The sequence below is a fragment of the Cuculus canorus genome, chromosome Z, assembly GCF_017976375.1.
Source record: "Cuculus canorus isolate bCucCan1 chromosome Z, bCucCan1.pri, whole genome shotgun sequence".
Classification (NCBI taxonomy): Eukaryota; Metazoa; Chordata; class Aves; order Cuculiformes; family Cuculidae; genus Cuculus; species Cuculus canorus.
Window position 1 is genome coordinate 12438254 of NC_071441.1, and position 17423 is coordinate 12455676.

The 17423-nt window shown below is 38.7% G+C and overlaps 1 protein-coding gene across 3 annotated transcripts in view; it reads left to right on the plus strand.

Moving 5' to 3' along the window:
• The first annotated feature begins 5123 nt into the window (after positions 1-5123).
• Positions 5124-17423, plus strand: part of SREK1 (splicing regulatory glutamic acid and lysine rich protein 1) — a 35983-nt gene continuing 23683 nt past the window's right edge. Inside the window, exons 1-2 of one of the 3 annotated variants that reach the window (XM_054053409.1) lie at positions 5124-5349; positions 14814-14947. In XM_054053409.1, the coding sequence (XP_053909384.1) occupies positions 5189-5349; positions 14814-14947 (295 nt within the window). In that variant the 5' untranslated portion in view covers positions 5124-5188. Of the gene's footprint in view, positions 5350-14810; positions 14948-17423 lie in introns of those variants that run through there. The other 2 variants (XM_009559595.2, XM_054053412.1) reach the window with 2 other exon arrangements.

Sequence of the window (17423 nt, forward strand, 5' to 3'; positions counted from 1 at the left end):
ACAATGTAGAGTACTGGACCCAATATTGACCCTGGGGTAAATCTCTACTGACTCATTGCCAGATGGATGTTGTGCCACTGATTCCAACCCCTAAGGCAGGGCAGTTCCACCAGCTGCCAATGCACTTGGCTGCCATCTGATCTGTGCTTTATCATTTTGTCTATGAGGATGTTGAGGGACACAGTCATAAAAGCCTTGCTAAAGTCCAGATAAACCGTTAGCTGTTCTCTCATTCATGGAGCCAGTCACTTCATTGCAGAAGGCTATCAGGTGGTCAGGCATAATTGTCTCTTAATAAGTCAATGCTCACAACTACCGATCACCACCTTGTCCTTAAACATGTTTCAAAATAGTTTCCAGGAGGGTTTTCTTTGTCACCTTCCCGAAATGAGGTGAGGCTGACTGGCCTGTAGTTCTCCAGATGATCCTTCTTGCCCATCTGGAATCTAGGGGTGACATTCACCTCCCTCAATCACTACATCTCTTCAGAGATCATTAACAGTGGTCTCACAGTGACATTGCCTGGATTCCTCAACAATTGTAGGTCCCAGACTCGTGTGCATACAATTTCTTTAACCTGATTCTCCACTGCCAAGGGTACCCTCCTTGCTCCAGACTTTCTCACTGGTCTCAAGGGCCTGAGCTTTCCAGAGGCAAGTTTTACCAGTGCCCCAGGAGCAGACGAATCTGAAGTTAAATTTTATATTTCATAAATTGCCTAAAGCCTAGGAATATTTGATTTTATATCAAAGAGATGCACTCTCTGAATAATGTTGTTTTTGAAGTCTTTAAGGCTTTGTTTAAAGATGACTAATGAACACTTTCTAATATTCCTGTCTTCATCTTACCTCATTTAATTTCTATCCCCTCACCCTGGAAGCCAGCAAGTACCACACTGATGTCCCTCTCTAACAGACCACCCTCTCTACTCTAAAGATGACTTCTTGGAAGCAAAAGACTATTATTCTGATTATCTAAAAGAGGTTTTACTGTAACTTCCTTCTGAATTGGCAACATTTTGCCACTAGCATTATCCTTTCCTAGTACATGCTCTTTAAACCTTGCGGAAAGGTCAGGAAATCTTAAACAAAACGTTGACAGTTCTTTTGTCTAGAGACTTTACCATTGTACATGGTAACACGCAGGTAACACGGATTTTAAGTTTCATAGTCTCTGTAAGGGTAATGTAGTGCTGTTGTTTTTCAGAATCTAAAAAGAAAAGGGAATGATGCACATTTAGGGAAGATTATTTTCTATGCACAGGAAAAACTCAGCCGACAATGAAATAGAAAAGCTGTGTTATTGTAAGGGCAAGCAGATGCTCCCTATTCTGAGATTCGCCCAGTACCTCAAAAAACCTACCTACTTCTTGTTTTCAGAGAGGATCACTTATTTTCCCTCATGAAGATACACATTGTTGATGTACGGATGGTTTATCATTTATCATTTGCTTTCACAGTGTCTGAAGACTGTACTCTCCAGTGGACCTCAATAAATTGCAAAGTCCCACTCCATCTAATTTCTGGAACAACATCAAAAGAAAGAATTTTGACTATGCAATGGCTGCTGATAAATCAGTTCTTTCTGAAGCACAGTTTGCACCTGTTTTTGGATATTTAGAACAGGAACTTTTAAGTAATAAATTTGTCTTACACATATTTTTTGTCTTACACATATTTTTTGGAATTTAATGCAATGGCTGTAAAGCTGTTCTCCCAAGCACCTCATCAACCCTGGATAACTCAGCAGTTGCAAAGAGCTTTCTGAAATTATGGTTAGAGCTCTAGGACTGGAGCTCAGTCAAAATCTATTGTGTGGATTGTCAGGAGGCTGCTGTTGGAACCCTAGCTGGGAGAAATGGAAGGATTTCTGCACTGCAGGCATGGAATGCCTTGGTCTTTGCTAGTTAACCTGACATCATTGCTAACAAAAGCAAGGCACAGGTAAAATGAAATATTTACTGAACCTAAGTGAACCAGTACAGTTACAAAATAGCATAAAAATGGGTGAACAAAAGTGAAAAGAAGCTTCTACATGTACTAACCCACTTAAATCACAGCTAAAGTTTTCTCTCAGACTACAGCAATCCGTAAAAAATGTTAATGCTGTTCTGTTAACCGTTCATTAGAGAGAAGACGGTGTTTGGGCACGGCTTGCGCATTGACTCCCTGCCTGTCTACCCCTTTTATTTAACTTTTTTTGTCTGAATAGCTCTGTTTTTTATTATAGGAGAGGGAGTGGCTCTTAAATACTTGTAAATTTTGAACAGTTTGACTAAAACAGACTAATTGTTTCCTTCTGCAATTTTAATGGCAGCCTGTGCGAACCAGGGCTTTTGGAATTTTTTTTTATTTTTTTGGTTTGGGGTTTGTGTGTGTGCTTTAGGATTTTAGTTTGGGGGCTTTTGCTATCCTTTTGAAATCCAAATTAATTTCTTTATTTGTATTGTTTTCCAAGCTACTTTCATCTTGTGGCAAGGACTGGCAAGCACAAAACTTCGACAGCATTTTGCTTCTGGATTTTGGGGGGAAGCAGACCAGTAGCTCAGAATTTTATATATACTACTAAAGGCTCTACGTGATGGAGGGTATCCCAGACAGTTCTGACATCACAGAACTTTTCCATTTGCAAAATTTAGACATAATTTTTTGGTACCCTCTATCGAGAGATGAAAGGAGAAAGGACATGGATGTTCAAAGCGGTAACAGTTTCTACACCTCTGCTAATTGCTTTTGGATGAGCTCTACTAGTCAAAACATAGGATAATTTTATGTAATGTTCCCATAAATAGAATAATCATGCCACAGTTTAATTTCGCACAAAATATAACAAAAGATCTCGAATTCTCCTGTCAAAAACTTCTCTAAACTTAGGCTAATTAAAAGCTAACAGGATGGTTGAAAGGAATGATTTAACTTTGATCTTAAATCTTGTAGTTCTGGATTAGGATTCCATTTAGAAAAAGAACACGAATGCATTGATTACCAGTTTGAAATAAGTACTACCTGAAACACACACACACATATATATATATATGGGCATTTTTTAATAAAATAAATCTCTTACAATTGCTTGAAATTGCTTAAAATTCTGCAACATGTTAAGCATCCGTAAAGGAAGCACTTATCTATGAAGACTGTAACAACTGACCTACTTGCTCAGGTAAGTATTACAAATTTGCATCTACATCAGCCCAGATAACTTAAAAAATACTTCAGTCCCTTCCCAATTCAGGTTTGGGGTACGGAAACTTGTAAAACCCCAAATAACAATGTCTGAAAAGGTAAATATTTCAGTGCCAAGACGCAGTTCCTTGCCAGCATCAGATCCTTCACAGCAATCACCCACACACTTTGCTCAAACTCATTTTCTCCAGTCTGCTCAATTCATAAAGAGAGCTTCAACTGTAACTCAAAGGTAAAATTGGTTTAACCGGAATAGATTCCCAGTCAAGTTATAACAAAACCCTTAACAACTGCCCCACTGCAACGCCTTGGTGAGAATTAATTGATAAGTTTTGCTGTAGCTGGTTTGTATGCTTAATTATATTGTCATACAAATCTGTCTTGTATCAAATAATCCGCAGACAATCTCCAGACATGGATGAATAACCTGGCAGAATAAACACTCTCTTAGAGTTGCAAGAATTTATTGACGTGCTTAATTGTCTTGTAAATTATAGCTGGTTTAGGTCAGGAGATGACCTGAAGGAAGTCTCCAGACATGGTTGGATAACCTAAAAAAATGAACATTCTTTGAAGACTCACACACTTCTTTGTCTACAACTAGTCTAGATTTCATAAATTGCCAAAAAAACTATAATTATTTGATTTTATATCAAAGAGTTGTACTCTGTGAATAATGGTTCTTTTGGAAATCTTTAAGGCTCTGCTTAAAGATGGCTAATGAACGCTTTCTAATATTCCTGTCTTCATCTTACCTCATTTAATTTCTATCCCCTCACCCTGGAAGCCAGCAAGTACCACACTGATGTCCCTCTCTAACAGACCACCCACTGTCTACTCTAAAGATGACTTCTTGGAAGGAAAAAGACTTTTATTCTGATTATCTAAAAGAAGTTTTACTGTAACTTCCTTCTGAATTGGCAACATTTTGCCACTAGCATTTGCAATTAATGTTCCCTAGTAAATGCTCTTTAAACCTTGTGGAAAGGTCAGGAAATCTTAAACAAAACGTTGACAGTTCTTTTGTCTAGAGACTTTACCATTGCACATGGTAACACGCAGGTAACATGGATTTTAAGTTTCATCATCTCTGTAAGGGTAATGTGCTGTTATTTTTCAGAATCTAAAAGGAAGAGGGAATGATGCACATTTAGGGAAGATTATTTTCTACGCACAGGAAAAACTCAGCAGACAATGAAATAGAAAAGCTGTGTTATTGTAAGGGCAAGCAGATGCTCCCTACTCTGAGATTTGCCCAGTAACTCAAAAAAAGACCCACTTCTCGTTTTGGTTGGATATCCTAAAAAAATAATCATTCTTCGGGGACTTACACTGTTCTTTGTCTAAAACTAATCTATATATCCACTGCTTTCGTAAGATGGGATGCCTCTTTTAGAAGGGCACCTGATTCAGCGCTGAATTGTAAAATACAAATGTTATTGCCTTTGCTTCAAAGACTTTGTCCTTTTCAATATTTTTACCAGTGAATAAGTGTTTCTCGCATCTTCCTGCTAGAACGCAGTTGTGGGGTTTCCAACCCACCAGCCCTAATTCACTACACACATGTCCTACACACATTCATTTATATCTGGATGCTCATTTCATCCCACTTTCAAGGAATGTCACCTTAATTACTTACAGACAGATTACTCATTCCAACCGAACCCAAAACACAGTGTGCTGCATAGTAAATGGTTATTCCAGGGTACAGGAGGCTCCCCAGGGTAATTAACTGCCAATTAACTAAGGGCCTTGGCTATGGAAAGACCATTCCAATGGACATCTCATTGTCCTTCCATCCCTTGTGGGCACGTTTTAACCTGCTCAGGGAAGGGCTCCCTCCCCCACCCCGCCCACAGAGTCCTCCAGCAGCAGCCTCGCGCACCGCTAGAGCGGCCGCGCGCGGGGACGCTCTGGCCGGCGCCGCGTCTCTGTGCCCAGGCCCGCCTCTCTCCGGCTGCGCGCGGCACCGCCGCGAACGCAGGGATCGTGCAGGCGGCGCCATGATGAACAGTGGAGGCATCGGGGTGCCGCTGGGCTTCCCCTTGGGCCCCACGTCCGTCATCCAGGTCACGAACCTCTCCTCCGCCGTGACTAGCGAGCAGATGCGGACTCTGTTCAGCTTCCTGGGAGATATCGAAGAGCTCCGCCTTTACCCCCCGGAGTAAGTGGCGGCCCCGCGCGGCCTCTGCAACGGTGGAGGCTTCGGAGGAGGAAGGGGCCTGGAGGGGCCGGGCGGGGGTGGGGGGGTAGGGGGGAAGGGGCGGGAGGCCCCACGCGCCATCTTGAGTGAGGGCACCGGCGGGAAGGCGGTCACGTGGTTCACGCTTTGTATGGCGGAGCGGAGGGGCGCCCGCACGTAAGATGGCGGCGAGAGCGGTGGTGGAGGGGACGACGCTGAGTCACGGGCGGGACCCGCGATCCCAGCACGCCTCAGAACTGCCACTTGTACGGCCACCGGGAAGCACCTGCTCCGGCAAAAACCGGGATCGCTGTGCGCAGAGCGAAGGGACTGGAGAACAAGTGTTACGAGGAGGGGCTGAGGGAACTGGAGTTGTTTAGCCTTGAGAAGTCTGAGGGGAGACCTTATCGCTCTCCACAACTACCTGAAAGGAGGTTGTGGAGAGGAGGGAGCTGGCCTCTTCTCCCAAGTGACAGGGGACAGGACAAGGGGGAACGGCCTCAAGCTCCGCCAGGGGAGGTTCAGGCTGGATATCAGAAAAAAATTTTCGTAGCAAGGGTCATTGGGCACTGTCAGAGGCTGCCCAAGGAGATGGTGGAGTCACCGTCCCTGGAGGTGTTTAACAGACGGGCAGATGAGGTGCTCAGAGGCATGATTTAGAGGCAGATAGGGATGGTTGGACTCGATGATCCAAGAGGTCTTTTCCAACCTGGTGGTTCTATGATTGTGCTCAGAAATGCCTCTGATAACCGGCTCTCCTCCTTCGTCTAAAGTGCCTGACTCCGTTCCACCTGCCCTGGGTGGGGGATGCTGGGGTTTGCAAAACAGCAGCCCTGCTCCCGTCTGTAGAACGGGGGAGGAAAATAAATACTCTTTCGTTCACGCATCTGTTTTACAGGGAAGGTGGCAGGCCCTTTCAAACTGTTTATCTTTTCTGGCTTTTCTAACAACAATTAAGTTGGAAGATCAGAAAAGGGAGTGAGTCATTTGCATCCAGACGCATCAGTTTTAATACAAAGAAGGCGATCAGACAAACAAAACGTCAGTTTTTAAAACTAAATAGCAAGGGAGTTGATATTTACCCATTTTCATATGTTACTGCATTACATCTGAGTGAATTTGAATGAGGACCGTCCAGAAAAATTAAATATTCTTTACTATGTACGTAAATAGGCATTCGTTTGTGTAAAGATACACATCCTGAGCTTTAAATGCCCTTTACCTTAATAGATGTATGGTGATTTTTATGAAGTTTTCCAGGGTTTTGCTTTGAACTTGTTCCACGCTTGCTTTGTAATACACTTGAATTTTCTCCCAACTGAGGTCTTTTTTTTGTTATGGCTGTTGCTCATACTTTTCACCAAGTTATATAACAGATTTCAAGGCAAACAGAAGTTTTCTTGACATTCATATGCAAATAATATTCGTGCGTTTGTGCTTATATATAAAATTCTACAGGTGTGTATATATACATAAAATCTTAAGTTCCAGTACCATAATAGGGTTTGACTTGGAATTGTCAAGGGAATTGTGCCATGGATATCAATTCTAAATGGCTAATTTAGTTTTCAGAGATAGGATGCAGGATTGTGAGTAGTTATTTTAGTCTTGGTTTTACTTAAAGTTTTTATGCATCACTTTTAGGAATATGGATTTCCTTGCCTAATAGTAATGGGCATCTGGCCTGACTTTCAGATGATTACCTTGGGAAAAAAATTAAGTATTTGCTTTAATGCCCTTCTTGTGAAATGAAGAAAATGAAGAGACATGCTTAGATTAGGCTGGATAGTAGGAAGAAATTACTTACTGTGAGTGTGGTGAGGCACTGGCACAGGTTGCCCAGGGAATTTGTGGATGCCCCATCCCTGGAAGTGTTCAAGGCCAGGTTGGATGGGGCCTTGGGCAGCCTGGTGTAGTGGGAGGCATACCTGCCCATGGCAGAGGGGTTGAAACTGGATGATCTTGAAGTTCCCTTCCAGCCCAAACCATTTTGTGATTCCATTATATTTGAATAATATTGTGAGAAATTCATAAAGTAGTGTTTCGTTGACAAGTAAATGGGAAGCAAAGGTGTCCCGAGCAAATAGATACCTGCAATTAGCTAGCATTATTTTCTGCTACATTTTTTTCATAGATTTTTAAAAGATCAGGTCTTTCTATTAATTCACTTAAAAGAGAAATTTCCTTTGTACGTTAGAATGAACATCAGACAAAAAATCATGTTGTCTCAGTCTGAGCTTCAAAAAGAATTCTGTCAGAAATAGAAACTGCTGATGTATTCAAGTGTGTGAATTTTGTTATCGTCATGGAACAGTGGAAACAACACTTTTCAGTCTTTTTTTCTAAATTAAAATCATAATTCAGTAAGTTGAGTTAGTGAACTACAGGTCTAAGGGATATTGACTACTGAAGGATGAATATTAACATGTCCGTTTAAATTTGTTTCATGGTGTGAGGAATAAGACAAAGATGAGATAGTAGCTTTTGGTCATCTAAGAGGACTTGTGTTAACAAAGCTAAGTAAAAGTGTTCATAGAATCACCAGGTTGGAAAGGACCGACTGGATCATTGAGTCCAACCATTCCTAACACTCCCTTAAACCATGTCCCTAAGCACTTCACCCACCCGTTCCTTAAACACCTCCACGGAAGGCGACTCGACCTCCTCCCAATTCACTGAGATTGGGGTGCCATTTGGTATTCTATATACAGAAATACGCAGTTAAAAATTAGAGCCAACAATTCTTGTTTCAAGAATAATATACAATGTAAGAGCGTATTATCCTAACTTTTTAAATAGATTAATGAACTGAAATAAAATTACAATTTACATTGTGTAGAATTGCAACCTATTTTCTCTCTAATTCTGCATTGCAGGTACTGAACTTGCACACAAAATAATTTTACTTAGTCAAGTGTCAGTTTGCAGAGCAAAGTTGTGTTCTCTTCTGTATGCCTTTTTTCATGTATATAAAAAAAATCCAGACTCTACTCGCCTCCTGACTTCCCTTGGTCAGCGGGATGGGTGACCATGTCATAAAACAAAGTCAAGTTGGTTAAGCAGGACTTTCCCCTCATGAACCACTGGCCATGACCGATGATTGTGTTATTATCTTTCAAGTGTTTTTCAGTAACTTCCAGAATAACCTTTGCCATGAATTTACCACGCACTGAAGTGAGACTGACAGGCCAGTAATTACCAGGGTCTTCCTTCTTACCCTCTTCGAAATTTGGGGCAGCACTTGCAAGCTTCCAGTCAACTGGGACCTCCCCAGACCTTTTAAGAATAAGGGAGAGAGGTGCTATGATAATGTTATGCAGCTCTTTCAGTAGTCCTGGATGTATCCTATTGGGCCTCATAGATTGTTGTGCGTCCAGGTGGAGGAGCAAGTCTTGAATGAGTCTCATTCTGGTATTTGTGCATGGACATGGACCATTTTGGAGCATTGCTCCTGACAATTTAATTTATTTTTGAGTATTTTTTCCCCAGTATTGGAGGTTGCTGCTTTTTATGTTAACTTTGGAATTTTTTCCTAATGTGCTGATTTTGCTCTTTCAGAGCAATCCAAGAGGATTTTGAAATTGTGAATTTGATAAGGTGAACATTTCCACTTTATAGGAAGTTCCTTTGTAGCTCTGTTCAACTCTCGTTCATTGTGCCACACTCTCCCACTGACGTGAATGAGAAAAGAGAAGATTTCTTACTTAGAAAGGTGAGGGTGGTGTCTCTGGCAGGTATGTTTTTGTGCTTCAGTGATTGTAGAGCAAAGTACAGGCCTATGCTATGGCTGCTTCAACTAGCATTAGAAAGAAGAGTTCCTTTTTATCCATGTTGTACATTTTTCCTGTTATTAACATGTACCTCATTTTTTTAAGGACCAGCAAAGTAGTTCCTTAGAAAACTGAATGAAAGTCTCAATTGCTAAATATAATTACTTAGAGATATTAAGTAGAAAGCATATTAATATTAATTAAGTAGTTTTCTTAAAGTTTTTGCATAAGCTTGCAAAATGTGGAGAGGAGAAACCACATCATTTTTAATTAATAAGGTTAGTTTAATTAATTTCCATTAAATAAAATGGGAACTCTATAAGATGACTTTTATAGTAGTATTTCCAGCAACCTCCCTGAATCCAGTGACTTTTCTTAGCAATGAGTAGCTTAAGACTGTACTTTTAAAGTGGCAGTTTCCGATAGGGTCCTTTATTTTATATCTTAAGTTGATTAGGAGGACTTTTTGTAATGAAGGTTGAGTTAAGTTATGTTATGCTTTTTGGTAGTTCGGCACTTCATGTTTTATCTTCATTGATCAAAGTCCTTCAGTTTCTTCAGTCACTGCTAATCAGGCATCACTTTAAGAAGGATGAGTTTTGTACCTGCCATGTCCCTGAAAGGCTAGTCTTCTGTTGAGGAAAGGAAGTTCGTCTTGTATATTGAAGGCTTTCACACTTTATGTAGATGGCAGGAAATGCTACTTTATTATTGCTGTTGTGTTCCGAAGAGGACTGTCCACCTTCAGATTCAGTGCTGAGGGCATTGGAGACTCTTGGTGCCAAAGAATTTGTTTCCTTATGGTCATCATCCTGATTTTAGTTTCTTGTCAGTGAGGCTTCATTGGCACTCAAAGCAGTATTTCTTTTAATGGGAAAACTATTAACGTGAATCATCTTTCAGTGTGTCAGAGATGCTTGTTACCAGTGACTGTAAATATTTACTTTTAGGAGAAAATTTCAAATTTCATTTGTTTGTACAACTGTGTACTGTTGTGTCCTCTGGAAGGCTTTCCATTTAAACAAATTTAAAAATTGCTATTCAGGGCCCACAAACAGATACTTTCATCAGTAAACAAGTATAAGTTATTTGGAGGTGTAAAAAGAGATTGTTTTGGTTTTTTTGGTTAATCCACTCATTCCACTCTTAATTTGTACCTGATTATCAGATCTTAAAGAAATCAGCAGAGTTTTGTCTTTTATCATACTTCATCTGTCTGCTCTATTGGTTTAACCTTGTTGGTCACTGGTGTCAGAAATTTGCACAAGAAACTTAAACTTCATGAGACTTTTTTAACCCTTTCCTTCTAAGATTTGTCCCTTAAAGACTACCATAGGTGGCTTTTAGTGATGAACGACCTCTTTTATTCCCCTTCATTACCAAGCCTTTTTGTCATCGCTTTATCGTGTTCTATATACAGAGCCTTAACCCTGAGGAGAAGGATATTCAGAGACCATTTGAGAATTTACCTTTTTTTCTCCCAGCCAACTTTATATGAAAGAAGCTCAGAAATCAAAGGAGTGATTCTAAAATCCCTTCAGAAAATATGGTTTCTGTGTTTTGTTTCTTTATTTATGTGGATGTGTAGCATTTTCCTTTTCGCTTACCTCTTAAGGAAAGCAGGATGACTGAATTGCAGGTTTCTAATTTTACTAAATGAGTTCTGGTTTATTTCTGAAGCAAAAGACTTAAATATTGTAAAGAAAAGTTATGTGTGTATAAAAATAATTTGGAAAATTATGATTAGATAGGATGAAAAAGTCCACAAGAACAGAAAATGTTATTACAACCACAGCCTGTGTAAAAGCATTATAATAGTTCATGTATTAAGAGTTGTTAACTATGCCAGGGTCTCCATGTGGATTTGGCACTTCTGTGTAGAAAGAAGATGGTGGCTTTAGTTGAGCTTAGCTGTCAGCTTCAGGGGCACTTTGTCACAAAGTCTGTGTAAAAGCTCCTGAAGTTTTGAATACCTGTGTATGGTCCTGATTTGCTTGTAGAACTGAATTCCCATGTTGGGAATGGAGAACTGCTGTCACTGTTTAACAAAAGCTCCTTAGTTTGCCATCTGCAAATGTACCAGTGCTTACTGAGTTTTCGCAAGTGGGAATACAGAGAGACATTAAGAACGTAAGAAGGATGCCTCCTGTAAGCCCACATGTGGGAAAGGTCTCTGAGAAACTACACTTGATAATAACGCTAATGTTTGAACATGCAAGAGCATGAGAGGGCATACCTGTGTTCCCTGCTCTGTAGAATATTCCCTGACACTTTTGACTTTTCGTTATGTGTTGTTTTTAACAGTCTAAAGTTACTTATATTTAAATTTGCAGGATGTGTTGATCAGGATAGTATTATGAGAAGTATTATTGGAAGGTGAAGTATGGTGGCTTTTTCTCACAGTTCTGAACAAGACTGAAAGCCTTTTTTATAGAGCACTTTCAGTTTGCAGTACAGTTGAAATGGGAAGTTAGTTTGCAGGGTGTTACAGACCTTTTGCCTTGGGTATGTACTGCAGTATGCCCACCGCTTATACAGCTTGGAGTTGTTTTCTGGCTTACTATTAGACCAGCAACGTCTGTAGTCAGGTTCTTGGCTCCAGTCATGCTTTTTTGTTATGCTATCACCCAGTTGAAGTCTGTGTTTCACAGAAACCTTAAAAATTAAATTTGTAATGATAAGCCTTCAAATGTGTCTGTAAGAGGATTTTCGAACAGTTAAGTACTGAAGCTTTTTTGAGCAACAGTTGGGTTTTTGCAGAATGAATTGTCTGAAAGCAGGGAGGGACAACCTGTCTGCATTAGGTGTTGAAAGCTCAGCAGTGTAGTGCTGTTTGCTTCTGGATGGGCTGGAGTGGTCTTGGAGGCTAGAATGCATAAGAGTTTCTCAGACTTTGTTATATCCTGCAGTGACTGAAGAAGCCTTTGAGATAAACCACACAGAGCCTTATTTAAATGTGATCTACACATTTATTCATTAACATCTTATTTTGATAAGTTATTAATTTTTGTTATCTCCTCCACCACCCTGAGAAAATCTAGACTCTTAGAGGAATGCTTTGTAGCCTTTTATTTTATTTTTCACTGTAGCTTTCTGAACAAGTCATTCTATTTAAATGTTTTTGATTGGTTGTTCTTTTTTGGGAGATAGATATTAGTGTCTCTCTACAAAGGAAAACATCTGAATATTATTTAGATATTTGTTTCCCTTTTGGGATTTCTTTCCGTAAAGCAGTTGGATTGTAGTAACCTTCAATCAGATATGTAAGACTTGGTTATTTGCATCAGTGCTTTGTGACCCTGGGAAAAAGAATATGACTTCACCTTAGTACGGCCTCAGAAAAAGTTAGCAGAAAAGAATGGACTGAAAGGAATTAAAACAGAATAGGACTTTTCTGCTTTAAGAAAGATTTCTTAAGAAGCCTGCTGGGGAAGTTTAGGAGGCCCACTTCCTAAAAGGAGAGGACTTGATCACTGTGAAACTTTGTAGAATTTTAGATCTTTTGGATCTTAATACTCTCCCTTGACATAGATGCAGCATTGATGTGTTTTCTCCTTGTAGAGAATTTCTCCTCTATAACCTTCACAAAACGCTTGATACCAAGACTTCTTTATAGAGGCTTGTTTGCAGCAGTGTTCTGATGTTAATGTTTTTTAACATACTTTCCACTTAGCTTTTTGTGATTGAAATGCAGGAAATATAAGGTGGAGAATATCATAAACTTGTCAGAATGGGCCCTATAGTTGTTGAAATTAATAAGGATTATTTCTAGGGCTTGGAACTGCCTAGAACAGAATTATGTTTGTGAGTTAGCAATGAAAACAAGCCTTCTTTTCAGTGGAGGCTTCAGCCATTTGGGTTGTAACACTGGCGTGTGTATTTAAAAACAAACAAACCCTAAACAACAACAACAGCAGTAAACCCAAAAGACCTTCTCCTCAGACAAGACAGACACACACATGCACAGGCACACACATACCCAAACTAAAACAAACCCAATTTAAAAAAAAAAAACTGTGGCCTTAAAAAAAGATATCTTTTCAGTGAGCAAAGTCTGGCTCTTCAGCATATATAAATATTAAAAGTAGTGTGCAGACATTTCTGCTGAGTACTGAGGAAGTCATAGCTTGCTGTCACCTCTGATGTTGGAAACTGTTCTGAACCAAAATGCTATAGGTGGCTCAGAAGCCATTCTATAGAATTATTTCCTTCCTAAATGTGGAAGCTGGAAAATGAAAACATTGGCCACTGCCGAGAAAAGAAATGGGCAGAAGAAATATAGTGATCTTGCAATGTTTTTCTAAGTTGTATAAGGTTGACTTTCGTATTTACCTGTCTCCCACTCCCTGCTTTTTGTTTCCTCAGTGCATCTGTTTTCACAGAATCTTCCATAATAAGTGTTTCTGAATGCAATTCTGAAGCTGGCTGTCTCCTTAGATATTTTACCTAGTTGTTATCTTTCTGGTAAATAGAAACATACTGGTCTGCTTACATCGGACTAAGTTCTTAGTTCATGTATGCAATTAATATGTTGAAATACTATGTCTAAAAATTCTAAGCTTGTGTTTAAATACTAGAATGTAATTATTCCATACAACAACCTTGGGGGTACCTGCTTGGAATATGTGGGACTGCAAGATGGGCAGGGCTAAAATTTAAATGCTTCTGGTACTTTCAGAAGGTTGACAAGTGTTTCTGTTTCAGTTGAGGGAGGATAGGGATGAAATATTTTGTGCAGAGTGTTTTCTTTAAGTCAGTGCTTTACAAGAAGACAGGTGTCTTTTCAGATGGAAATTGCTGATGTTCCAAGGTTATCCTGTTGCATTCCGTCTTTGATGATTTCACCTGTACTTCCTTCATATGAAGAAATAAACTGCTTATATAAAGATTACAAACTGAGGAGTACATTTTTTTAAAGCAAACTTATTTGGTTTTGATCAAGTTCATAGTGTTTGTGTTTTCTGACGTCCCTGTCAGTGTACTTTTTAATGGAAGAGCAAATTACAAATTTTCTTGCTTCTTCTAGCTGAATAGTGAATTCCTCGTACCTCCTCTTGTCCCATACTCTGCTATACCAGACTAAGGCAGGTGATAAAAGCGATGTTTGTTACACTAGGGAACATTTAAAGCACCTAACATTTAAACCTAACATTTAAAAGAGCTCTCAAAAGCTGCTTTTATCTCAGTAAGAATTAGTGAAACTGCTTCCCTGAAGACCTAAGAAAGAGTATCAGTTATGAGTTAATAGCTGAAGGATCCAGTTACTGGGCTTGTTGTTTGACTTCCCTAAACTAGGATTATTTGGAGGAAAAAAGATAAACTATCAATTATTTGCCTGAAAAATACCTCAAGTAAATACGCTGCTTACAAAAGTAGCTTGGATCTACTGGTCGATGTTGTTTGGCAAAATTGTAGAAGAAAATTAACCTTGTTGACTCAGTATTTCAGCTTCTGTAAGCATCCATTAAAAAGGAGAAGGTGCTGTGCTGTGCTTTTTTTTCAGTGAAATAGTAAGCAGGCAAAGAAGTAAATTTCAGTACTCTTCCCTTTTGGCTAACTTTTTCAGGAAGTCTAAAACCTTCTTTTTTTCCCATTGAGGAGTAATAGTTAAAGGTACATGAGTACAGTTACTTAATGTGACTAATTGTTTTGTTTTTTTCTCCTTTTGTCTTGCAGCAACGCACCTCTTGCTTTTTCCTCCAAAGTATGTTATATTAAGTTTCGTGAAGCATCAAGTGTTGGTGTGGCCCAGCATCTAACTAACACGGTTTTTATTGACAGAGCTTTGATAGTTGTGCCCTGTGCAGAAGGTTGGTATTTTAGGCATTCTTCTGTAATGTTGTTCATTGTTATGTCTGCTAATTGTTTTAAGCTTTTCATGTAAGGAGGTGGTGCTTTGTTGTTGTTTTATTTTATTTTACTGCTTTTTGAAAAAAAGTGTTGAAACAAAATTGAAAATTGAATGAAAAAAACAATTATATAGATTTACTTGAAATTCAGCATTAGAAAATAGGTAGTTGATTTAAATTAGGATAGTTCAGTTTTTCCATAGTTACTACTTATTTTGAGGAAAAAGAAGATAAAATAATTCTCTTCAATATGGTTTGTGTTGGCAAGCTTATTCTTACACATGGGTTCTCACTGAAGTCAATGGAATAGTGAAGATTAGGCAATTTTCTGGCACCAGTAACATTGCAGTTTTGGTTCTTCAGGTATCACCATGTGTGATGGAGTTATTTCTTTTTTTAAAGATAATTAGTATTTTTATTTTTTTTTTTTTACTGAATCCCAGTTTTGTCTTGTGGGCTTGATATATGCATTTGGCCAGTTTTGATTAATCTAATCTAAAATACATAGCATTCATGGTGATAATTACTGTTTAAATATAAATGTTTACCTGCTAGTTTAAGAAAAAAAAAGTTTTCCTTTCTTGTTATTGTGGAAAATAGCAATTCATGTGCCATGAAAAGGCTCTCTTATGTATAGTGATACTGGTTTTGGTTTTAGATATCCCTTTTGAAGTGCAATGATCTGTACAAAATGCTTCCAGCATGAAATATTTTTAAAACTCTTAATAAAATAAAATAAAATGCTTGCTAGCTTTGAGGCTGTACATTTACAGATGTGTTGCGAATACAAGGTAGTTTCCTAGTATAATATCTCAAGTATGAATTCAGTAGTATGAATCACGGCTCTACAGTAGGCATATCACTTTGTTTGGCAGAGCCCCATTGACTTCATTGGGATCATTGTGGAATTGAGCATCTGCTCTTTTGGTTCTTGACGTTTTTCCTCTTTGAAGTGGAAACATTCTACCTGATGGAGCGAACCTAACTTCGCTTTGAACATGGTAGCTGTTTGCCGTGAACAATGATATTTAGAATAATTGAACCATAAACTGCAGGCAGTCCACAAATACCTCTTATTAGCAAAACTTTTCTAACTGCAAGGATCAGGTTTTGATTTGAAAAATACTGTTGACTTTGTTAACAGTTGTCCCAAAGTACTGTTTTTGGAATGTTTGCCACATAATTAATTGGATAGTATACGGTTAGTGTGATAATGGTCTGGGAAGTCTCCAAAATTTCATAGTCTCTGTAAGTACTTTCCCTAAAGGCTATGATGACATCTAATATGCCTGTTCTTGTAGCCTTCTTAATAGGGGCATATGGCAGATATTTTGTCTTCGTAAAGCCTTGATTTTTAGTTGCTTTTATGCCTTCTTATGAGGGCTTCTTGTTTTTAGTTTTTGAGCTTGTTCTCAAACTACAGAGAGGATATTGCTGTATCCTTTTGAATCTCTGTAGATGCTAATGGGGCCAGAGTCCTTAATATTGAAAAATTGTCCTTAGACCATTGACTACAAATTATTCAGGAACTTAGTTTTATGTTTCATCGAAAAGACCTTAACCTTGGTTCAGTACTGCCAGAGAGGTAAGATTGCTGCCTAATGAATAAACAACACTTCCTGGTCTTTTTCGTGGGATGAGATCACTGCCTGACATGGTATGGCAACCGGCAGATAAAGCTACATTTTCCTGTGGTGACAATGAATGTAAGAAGGATAAAATCAAAGTTCTGACAAATTTTGTTCCAGCTACATTTGTAGGTGTCTTACGAGGCATTTCTGAGAGAGCTTATTACAGAAAAATTGTCAAAATTGATTGTTGAAAATCATTCTGGACCCCTCAGATATTGATGTATAATTAGATGAATAAGTGATTGGATTGTGAGGTCAATATTTTTTGTGTCAGAATGCTGTATCCGTGTAACTTTCTTACAAAATCACTAATTTTAGTTTATTAAGATGTACATTAATATAGGTGTAACTTTCTGAGGAATTTATTGTGTGGAATAAGTATGACTTGGGAGACCACAGTGCAAGATTTCTGATTCACTATGTATCATATGATGACTTGTTAATGGAGTTGGTGGAGTGTATCATGGGCTTTAAAACTAGTGATGGCTGTCTTCTACGGGGAGGTAAAATTATATCGTTGGCCAATGGTGCCAGTAATAAAACATTTCATGCGCCGTATATAACATAGAGGAGAGGTAAAACAGAATTTTGAAAACTTGGTTTTAAAAACCAGAAAAAAGTCTGAAATTTGGAGTGTATTTTAACTGTGGTAAATCAAGGGTATATGAAAGAGAATCACTATACAATGAAAGCAGTGTTAATTTTGTGACATTTAATAAACAGTTTAACAAAAATGTAATTGTAAATGAAGTAACATTATTAAGCTGTGAAGATATGACTCTTTAATGTGTGTATCGGTATGTTTT